Source organism: Rutilus rutilus, assembly GCF_951802725.1.
Source record: "Rutilus rutilus genome assembly, chromosome: 8".
NCBI lineage: Eukaryota > Metazoa > Chordata > Actinopteri > Cypriniformes > Leuciscidae > Rutilus > Rutilus rutilus.
In genome coordinates this window covers 23,953,537-23,964,527 of record NC_140222.1, presented here as the reverse complement: position 1 = coordinate 23,964,527, position 10,991 = coordinate 23,953,537, and the positions used below count along the sequence as shown (strand labels likewise).

General features: G+C 35.5%; 1 protein-coding gene across 1 annotated transcript; it reads right to left on the bottom strand.

Annotated features, from left to right (window-relative positions):
- Positions 1-1,401: 1,401 nt before the first annotated feature.
- On the bottom strand, positions 1,402-3,679 carry arl4ca (ADP-ribosylation factor-like 4Ca). Its single transcript, XM_084416777.1, has 2 exons — positions 2,535-3,679; positions 1,402-2,389 (listed from the first exon to the last, which is right to left on the bottom strand). The coding sequence occupies exon 1, from the start codon at positions 3,146-3,148 to the stop codon at positions 2,570-2,572; it is 579 nt and encodes a 192-aa protein (XP_084272903.1). The 5' UTR covers positions 3,149-3,679; the 3' UTR covers positions 1,402-2,389; positions 2,535-2,569.
- Positions 3,680-10,991: the final 7,312 nt, after the last annotated feature.

Here is a 10,991-nt window from a genome sequence, read left to right as displayed (position 1 = left end):
TGCAATTACATATGAAGTTTATTAATTAATAATTTTAAGAAAACGTGTTTCCTCACTTTTTTTTAAGTTAAGTCAACGGATATCTTTTATTTAAACAAACAAACAAACAAACAATTTTTTTACATTATTTAATACAAATATCATGATATTTATTATTACTTATTTATTTTTTCCTATACCAGTCAAATGATTAACTAAAAGAAGTCTACATCTTTCAGAAATCATTCTAATTTGGTGCTCAAGAAACATTTCTTATTATAAACGTTGAAAACTTTTTTTTGCTGCTTAATATTTTTGTGGAAAACGTGATAAATTTGGGTACGAAAGATTTCTTTAAAAATATATATATATATATATATATTAGCAAGGACGCTGAACAAAATTGACCATAAGTGACATTAAAGACATTTATAAAGTTACAAAATAAATGCTGTTCTTTTAAACTTTCTATTAATCGAAGAACCCTGAAAAAAAAAAAATCCATCCTGGTTTCCACGAAAATATTAAGCAGCGAAAACTTTTCAGCATTGATAAATAGGAACCATTAATAATTGAGCAGCAAATCAGCATATTAAAATGATTTCTGAATGATCGTGTGACACTGAAGACTGATATAATGGCAGCTCAAAATTTTACATTTTAAAATATATTAAAATAGAAAACAGTTCTTTTAAATAATAATAATAATTATTCACAATATTACTGTTTTCACTGTATTTTTGATCAATTAAATGCAGCCTTGGTAAGCACAAGAGATATTCCCAATGTTTGTAATTATTCCCAATGTTTGACCGCCATATGTCCAACCAAAACCCCCCAAAAACATTGGCCTTTCTAACTAAAAGGGTTTTCTAAATTGCGAGTGATTTCTTAAAACAGCACAGCATTTTAGCGTGACAGATTTTGTGTCTTGTTCTTATCAAAGCCATAGTACAGTCTGTTAAAAGGAAATTTGATTTAAAATCATGCTTTGTGTATGTTTGCCCACCCAGCAGGTGTTGTGTTGCACGCCTCTAGGCCCCAGTCACACTCCCATCAGAGGGATTTTTCCCGGCCCGCTGTGGCTTATTCTAATTACACAATGGGTGAGTTCTCCTATTAATATCCATTTTCAATCTCGCTGAGCACTAAAAGGTCATTATCCCGGTCCCGAGAGTGTGCTACGCTCAAACGCGAGCACGTGTGGACCTCGGCCAGCCTAGAGCTAAATCAAAGGGATTTACGTCGTCCAGCGATGTGAAATCATGTAGATCTGACAGCTCGGGGAATTATGGGTGATGGCTGTTGTACCGAACGGCAACTTTAATTACAGAAAACAGGCTCGCCGCCCGCGATAATGCTGAATGCAGACTTTTCTGAAGCGTTTAGGTCAGGTTGCAAACCAACAAAACGCTACACGCGTTATGTGTATTTCAGTATAATTTATTTTTGGCATCATGTGCATAAACAGTCTTCATTTCACTACATGGTTTCATAATACAACAACCTCTGATTGTAGTACAAAGTAGCATTTCAACTAAACAAACATATCTGGTCATGTTCAAGGCCTGTGTAGGGCACTTTAAAAAAAGACAGAGATGGAAAAAAAAATTGGGGAAAAACTGCATCGGAGGAACTATATGGTTCAATGTGCTGCTAGTTATGCAAAAAAAGCATAATGTACAAAATAATCAATTTAATTCAGTTTATTTAAGGAATGATTTTGTAACAAAAGTAGGGGTTTTTCAAAGCACAGGCTACTGTTTATTAGCAATATTTATGGAGTTAATATCAAGCAGCAACATGGGTCCGGCCCATTTTATTATTTTTTTTTCTCTTATTTTTATGCACTTTCATTTATTGGCTAGTTACATATTTTCTCGCTATGTATTTAAGTAGTTTTTGGTTCTATACGCAAGCATATTATTTACCATTGTTTTTTTGTATCTCCTGTAACACTTTATAATAACTTTCACTAACAAGTCAGTAAGAAACATGCTTAAAGTGTGTAATTTCTCCACAACAACACCAAAACTGAATTGCAAAATTAATGACTGTTTACAAACAGATTTTCCAAATGTGTCTGCCATTGGTCGGACAAACAGATTGTCCTGCCCAAAACTCACGCCATTGGTTGTGGCAAAGATGCTATATTGTTCAAGTAAGCTGTAAATATTGTAATTTAATGTTACTACTTACTAACACATCACAGTTATCAGATCAAGAGTTCATGTAGATTCAAATGTGGATATTTATGCAAATGTTTCAGAATGTACATTAACTAAATATTTGTTGCACAATATATTATTAATGAAAGTTACTATAAAGTGTTACCAAATCTTGCATACCAAGGCAAAACCCATCATCATATCTTTCATGGCAACATTTAGTACACAAAAAAACGACAATTCTGTCATCATTTACCCTCACGTAATTCTAAATCTGTACGACTTTCTTCTGCAAAACACGTAAATGTCTGGTCACACAATGAGTCAATGGGGACATGGAACATGAGGGTGAGTAAATGATGACAGAATTGTCGTTTTTGGGTAAACTATCCTTTAAAATGTCTCTACAAGTCTGCAATAGTCTATCGTTTCTTCTTCTGTTTGAGAGATTTCCTTCGTTTGACGATCATCTCGTATAGTTTGTCCATTCCTTCATGGAGACCCTCGCCAATGATGGCGCAGGCCGGTTGGACGTGGTACGTGGTGGAGGGACTCAGTTCATGGAGAGCCAGGTGCTTCTCGATCTCGGTGACTGTTAGGGATTTGGGGAGGTCCTGCTTATTGGCGATCACCAGCAGAGGAGTTCCTTGGTTCTCTGCGAATTTAGTGACTTTATGCAGTTCTGTCTTGGCTTCCTCAAGCCGGTCGACATCTACGGAGTCCACCACGTAAATAATACCGTCCGTGCAACGGCTGTAGGATTTCCATAGGGGTCTTAACTTCTCCTGTCCGCCGACGTCCCAGAAGTGACAGCTGATCCCTTTGGCGGTGCCATTGCTGAGTTTGATCTTCTCTGTGTTGAAGCCGATGGTGGGAACGGTGTTGACGAATTCGTTAAACTTTAACCGATACAGCACTGTGGTTTTACCGGCCGAATCCAAGCCTAGCATCACAATGTGCAGGGACTGGAATGCTGCGATGTTGGAGAAACCGTTCCCCATCTTATGATAAATATGTAACGATCAATAAATCACATAGCAACGTCGCCTATCTCGCCTCTTTGATCTCGAGGCTTCCAGGCTTCAGATTCATTGGTTATTTAGCATCCAAACTGAGATGACTTTCAGTTTTGAAGGAAAAACCACCAGGTTATGATCCCGTAAAGCAATCCATAAAAGGAGAGGCACCTCAGCATGTTAATGGCGCATACTTATGCATGCAAACCCATAAAAGCATCCATTGCACATCAACCCAGGCAGGTATGCATGGTCGGTCTGGGAAGGGCGTTGGGTCCTCCTCCTGTTTTCAGATGATATGTTGTACTGCAGACCGCTGGCGTCCGTTTATCTCCTCACTATGAACAGTTCATGAATAGATGTCTTCCACACACAGCATAAATCCGAGACTGTAAGGTCAGGGAGCGAGGCGTTTCCTCGGTGGAGATAAAAACAAGCCGACAGTGAGAGTAGACGGAGGTTTCCCCGCTGTGCTCTGCCTCACACTGAAGCGCTGCTGCTGCTGTCTGTGCGTGTGCATGAGGAATACAAATCTGTGTGAACTCCTCCCACACAGGCAAGCAGAAGCACGGAGACACCAGTTCAGAAAGTCACATCACAACACTGCTTGTACAACCCCCATGTACAACATGAGATACAGCACACAAAAAAAGTTTGGTGCTTATATATACTTATTTATGTATTTATGCATGGACAGTCATATCTGATAACAGATCACTCTAAATAGTAATGTAGACACATGCATTTTCTGTAAAGCTGCTTTGAAATATGTATTGTGAAAACCACTTTAGGAATAAGTGTGAATTAAATATATTCAATTCAATTGAAATGTGAATTGAACATGTGTGTGTGTGTGTGTGTGTGTGTGTGTGTGTGTGTGTGTGTGTGTGTGTGTGTGTGTGTGTGTGTGTGTGTGTGTGTGTGATTTTAAAGTCTAAAATTTGATGTATTTATTTAAATGTAGAATTGTAAAATGTTTTTATTAGTAGTATTAGTATTATTATGGTGAGAGTTTTTTTTATATATGGGTGAATATCTTGTAAAAAACAAGAAACAATTAAAGGATGAATCATTTAAAAAGCGACAGTGCAGTTGAGTCTCTTTAGGATTTTGTTTATGAGTCTGCTGACATCTGGTGTAAAATATATGTATAACAGTCTCTGTTAAATAGTTTTAAATATTTAAAATCCTGTCATGAAAATAACATGACTGATGAAATACACACACACACACACACACACACACACACACACACACACACACACACACACACACACACACACACACACACACACACGTTGGGGTTTTGTGTGTCTGTGTGTGTGTAGGGTCCGCTTCATCGGAATTATCTGCACACACACACGGCACAGGTTTTATGAAAAAAGGTTAAAAAAATTATATATATATATATGAATTAATAACACACACACACACACACAATTTTATATATATATATAGTGAATTTTAACAACTCAAATGTGACATAACTATTAAGTTTAGTACATTTATTTAAAGTTGCTTATTATAATTATTGTTATTATTATAAGAAAAAAAAAAGCTTTAAGAAAATCATTAAAGCCTTGTAATAGTATTTAATTGCATTTGCTTTTTTTCATCTTAAACATTTTTAAGATTAATTTTATTTGTTTGTGCATCTAAGTGTTTATTCAGGATTGTAATGTTGCCTTTCTATCACTAGATGTCAGGATTGCAGAAGTTTACAAAAATTAGTTTTGACCAAAAATGAAAGAACAAAAACTTTTGAATCCACATCAGTAGGGGTCAGTATAAAATACAATTAGTTTCATCCCTGTTTTTCTTTATTCTTATCCAGCTCAATGTTTATAATGTTAATTAGTTCTGTCATTTCTGACATGATGTTTTAGTGGATTGTTTTACAAAGTCTAGTTTCTCACACAATGTCAGCGCGAAGGCTTTAACTCGACTGGAAAAAAATGGGTGTGAAAGAATGTCAATGCAAAAAAAAAAAAAGGATTTAGAGAAGAAAACAAACTAGCGAGTTCCTGCCATTCTGACAGTCCCCCAAGAGGAAGGAAAGGGCTCAGGAAGGAGTATGTGGGTCTTACAGAGGAACTGGTTTATTGTGGCCGAACAATTCAAAGCCTGCTTCACATTCAAATGGGCCTCAAAGAAGAGAGCAGCTTCCTTAGTTAAACCTAACATGCTGCCTACCTAGACAGCATTTAAAGGGATCATAGGTATGCCCGACATGAAGTATGTTGCAAAAAGATATCAACAATATTATGTTGCTTTCTAAGTTCCCTCGTTTTGGTAGAAAAACACAATCCCAGAATGTATTGCAATGAGTTTAGTGAGGGGGGAAAAGTCCAAAATGGCAGATTCAAAAAGTTGAGAGAAACTACCCAATATTTGTGCGCGGTATTATGTTTTGAGTTCCACATTAGCTTAGCAACATGCTAACATGCGTTATTGAATAACTGTAGCAGGCTTTAAACTCGCAAAGGATATGGACTATATACATTCAGTATGATTTTGTACATTTTAAAACGGACACTTCTAGATGCTAACTGATCATAGAAAAGCTTGTAGCCTAACTGTTAGCAGCACCTGTTGAAACTAACTATTAACTTTATTTTAAATGTCCATGGTGACATTTTCTAGCAGAATTAGCTTAATAAAATAATGTTTTAAATAATGAAAATGAATTCCTTGATATTAGAAACTGTTATTAAAGCCGTAAGGTACTAATACGCGTGATAATACGGTATCTAACACCACATTTTACACAATATACTGTAGCACAGCCTCTCACACCTTAAAAATGGCATGGCACAGTATTTCACAGGTATTTATCATCCGCTCCTACAGGAAGTGCAGTAATGAGGCAATGTTTTAAGCCAGAGGACGCTGGGACTCTAACTGCCTGAGGTTGCACCTTGTTATAAATGAGCTCAAACAGGTCCTTGCTCTTTAGTCCTTCCTGTCCACTTCGACAGCTGCTCCGGTGGGAGGACAGAGAACAGGAGAATAGGACATTTTGTCTGTCTGTCTGTCTGTCTATCCATCTATCCATCCATTAGGGCTGCCAACTCTCACTCTATTCAGTGTGAGACTTGTGCATTTGACACTGTTCTCTCACGCCACTCATTCATATTCTCACGCAGTGAGAAAAACATAGCGATGACAAGAAGAGAACACTAACAATGCGCAGACAGACAAGACAGAGCAGCTTCCTTTTGATATGAAACCTCAGCTTTCAAATTTTGTTTTATTAAGTTTTATTATGAAATTCAAACAATAAATACCGGTTTGGCTCAGAACATGGAGTGATGTATCGCTGTAGCCTCAGTTCAAGAAGCATGAGCGCACGTGAACGATAATCTCTCCCTCTTTACTACTAGTTACAGTACAAAATAAATGCATGAACATCAGAGGGTATGTTGAAAGAACTAGTACAACTTATTGAAATGTATAATGTCTCATGTAATCGCTCAAACTGTGTTTCAACAGCGAATACTGCTTGTTAATAATGTCACATAACGTTTACCTCAGAAAAGCCATTCGGTGTCCATAAACTAGTTAGCGAGAAAAATGTACCCCAGAGAGGAGCAAAAAAAGCACTATATTACATACCATTAAAAGTTAATATAACTTTATTATTATAAAAAAAGTCTTTAAATGCAATTGTATACAAATCAGTTGTTAATTCACCTTTAATAATAATGTACCAGCTGACAGGGGTCCCTGTATAGTTTACAACATTAGTTGAGAGATTTACATACTATATATCCATGTATCTATCATGTCTAACGTACACTGTAAAAAAAAAATTATATGATCAATAAGTTGACAACATGGTTTTTATATCGCTTTAACCCATCAAAATACGGTAAGTTAAGCAATTTGAAACTTTTTTATAAGTTATACAAGATTCTACTCTTTATTTTGTAGCAGTTTAATATAATTTAAGTTGCTATATATGACTTAAACATCCAAGCTGATTGTACCTAATTTAAAGGGATAGTTCACCCAAAAATGAAAATTACCCCATGATTTACTCACCCTCAAACCATCCTAGGTTTATATGACATTCTTCTTTCAGACGACCGGAGTTATATTAAAACATGTCCTGGCTCTTCCAAGCTTTATAATGGCAGTGAATGGCCGTTTATGTTTTGAAGTCCATCAAAGTGCATCCATCCATGATAAAAGTGCTTGACAGCTCTGCGGGGGTTAATAAAGGCCTTCTGAAGCGAAGCGATGCATTCGTGTAAGAAAAATATCCATATTTAAAACTTTATCGACTAAAATAACAAGCTTCCGGCTGACGGACGTACGCATCGATTTACAGCGAAAGAGTGGGAACCTTTACCATGACGTATGACACATTGGCGAACGCGGAAGCGCAGAGGATAGAGCAAAACAAAACACCAGTCACGAATTAGAAGTCTAAAATGAGAATTGTTAAAGTGAAATGTATAAAAAAATGAGCGGTTGAACGAACTTAAGTAAGGAAAACTTTTCCACGAAAATGAATTACATTTTTCCAACAAAATCTAATTTGTTTGAAATGATTTGTTGTAATCTTGTTGTATGAACTTAAATTCATTTAGTCATTCCTGCTAGATAAAGTTTTGTCAGACTGACTACATTTAATTTTTGCCCTGCCTAAAATCGGCAACATTATAATTTTAGTTAATTTGACTCTACAGTTATTTCCAATGATAGGAGCTACTAGTGTTAAGTTTAATTAAAACCACTTTTTACAGAGTAATACTGAATATTACTTATGCAGGTCTGCGAAAGAGGTTTAATGCATGTATAGAGTATACTGAGGCCCACAGCCCTAAACTAAACACAGTCGCCACTCTTCTGCATAATGGTAACCACAAAATTAAAAAACATTACAGAACGTCCTCTCAGTTTCTAACATTAGTGAATATTAAACACTAACATTAACTAACAACATCTTTCCATTTACAGAAAAACACATAAAATAACACTTTAATCCCTAAATTTACCCTCCTAATGCAGTCCCTTGCAAAGCATGCTGGGAACTACAGATCCACTGCCCAGTTAGTTGTCAACAAAAATGATTCATGTAGTTTTCACACAAATTGATTAAGTAAACTTCAGCTTTAAATATATTAGGTTGATTGAACACAATTAAATTAAGTTGTGACAAAATATTAAACAATTGTGTTACTTTTGCTTATTTTAATTAATTAAATTTAACGTTTAGTGTTGAGTTTGTTGCCCAGCCCTGTTTGTTTGAACCGAGAGAGGCGTCAAAGCTAACGCTACTCCTACATCCTACGTCATACATCGTCAAGTGTTACTCTTTTGGAGTAAGTAACTCTTTTGTGGACTTTCAGACAAGTTTTAATCAAACCAGTTGGTCTTTACCTTTTTTCCTTCTAGTTTTATTTGATGTGCAAATATGTAGAGTCTTCTGAATTGTTATTAAATTGGATTGTTTAAATGTACTAATTACATTTAATAAGACCTCTCTATTTACCAATTTAATTTAAACTTTTTTTTAATCATTATTATTAAGGGTTTTAAATGTAAAAAAAAAAAAAAAAAAAAGGATGTTATTACATGCAACATGCATTCGAATCCCAAAACTTTACCTCTGTGAACTTCATTAGCCCTATATTTCACATTTTTTCCCTCAGAATAAAGCAAACTTTTGCATATAGTGGAGGATTTTGGTTCTTACAAACATTTCAAGCAGAATATCTGAGATCTTTTCAGATGCCAAGGGGACGTAATCCTCAGGGTTAATCTAACTCCAGCTGCTCCAGAACATCTAGCGTTCTTTGTTCGCTATGGAGACCAGGACCTCCTCGGGGAGTTCCTTTGAGGTTCCTCCGAAAAACAGCGAGCAAACAGACCTACTATTTCATATTTAACTCCCTTACGACACCCTCTCACTCTCTCGAATGCTAAGCGGCCTCTTACATTAATGTGTTTTGGCGTACAAATTCGCTGTCAGCATAATCTTCTCATCTCCTTTCTGTTTTACCCACAAGAGCTCTTGCGTGAGGAACAGGTAGATGATGAGCCTCATTAACATGCAGAGAGGGTGCGTAACCGAGCAACAGGCCTGAATGGGATGTGCTGCTAATTGGTTTCTTTTCCCGTGAGGCTCATCGGTTTTGTATTCAATGATGCTGTAAGATCAACCAAGACACGATCAGCGTTCTTATACCAGATCAGGGTGATCATCTCTCTGGAACCACTGGCATATCAAATTCGATCTTTTTTTGCATCTCAATTGTTTCTACTAGCGATGTTAGTGAAGATATTTATATGTTAACCCTATAAAATAGCTGTATGTATTTGATACAGTCTTTTAGTCTCTTCTGTCCCCTATATAGTGGATTATGTCCCCTATAGTGGTTCTTCACAAAGTTAAATAAGTGTATTATTTCCAAAATCCCTGCCTACGTGTCACAATCTAAAGTAATTATAGCTACTGAATACATCTTCAAAAGTTGAATTAGATTACTGTATTAATTACACTCTCTAAAAAGCATTGCATTACTTATTAGTAATTACTTTCTAAATCCCATATCAGCCTAGGAAAGCTGAACAATATGAAATTGCTCTTTTAATTGTTTCAAAAAGACACTATATAATTGCATAAATTATTCTTGAACTGACCGAAGTATTTAAAGGGAGAAGGTTACATTACATTTTAAAATTAGACGTAAAATTTTGATGTTCAATTGGTTAATATAGAATTGTTCTATAGTCTATATGGTATTTAACGCAATTAAATCAGAAATAACTGAAATTAAATTACATGCATGTAAAAGTAATCCCTTACTTTACTTTTTTAAACTTACTTCGTAATGCATTACACCCAACACTGGTCACGATGCACGTCTTTTTACTGGGATATCTTTGCTGATTTTCATAAAGTAAAGGCAAGAATATACTTTATATTGTCACTGATGTCAAAACGAATGTCAAACGCAACTTCTGCTTACTTGCTACTACATACTAATGTTCTTGCAACCACATTTTTTTAATGACTAATTCTGTTAATGTATATTTATGATGTTAATATGATGTTAATATGAATACAAATGTAATATGTATTTATACATTTATATTTTATTTATAATATTTATTTATAACCTTATTTTCATCCTTAGTTGGAATTGAAATTAGTTTCACATCCACAAAGCAAAAATATTTGGTGAATTTCTTTATGAATAAAATCATTTCTTCAAACATTATAAACATGATGAAATACATTTTTGTTTTGATCCATAAATGACCATTAAAGCCTGATGTATCAAAGCTGGAAATATATTGTGAAACATTTTTTTTCTTCCGCATATTTTGTTTAAATGTAAAGCTGGAACTCTCCCAGAATTATTTGAGTTATGCGAAAAACTTTCATTTTAAAACTATTGACTTATTTTTTCCTATTTTAGGGATTTATAGGATCAACATCTTAGACAAAGTTGCTATGAAGTGAAACAAACGACACTACATCCGCTTGTCTTGTTTACAATCCTTTTTTCCCTCCCAGCATCTCCCAAACCATGATAATCTCGTTCTCTATCTTTCTGCATTCGCTAAGGTGAAATACAGTCCACCTGTTTTCCACAAAGCTCAGCCAAGCAGGAAACTCATGTTTTTCACAACAGATGCAAGCGCACACCAGAGACACCGTCTACCCCTCATCGCTCTGAAACTCATTATTCTGCCTTTGAAACAGATGGAATCAAGTTTGTTTGTGACATGCTGAAAGTTATAAAGCACGCCTGTACACGTTTTTATGCAATAAGGCCTTTGAAACCGTTCTGTTTAGCGAATAGAGATAAAG

What these genes read in the sequence shown, in the direction of transcription:
- arl4ca (XM_084416777.1), bottom strand. Translation starts at nt 3,148, where the DNA reads ATGGGGAACGGTTTCTCCAACATCGCAGCATTCCAGTCCCTGCACATT.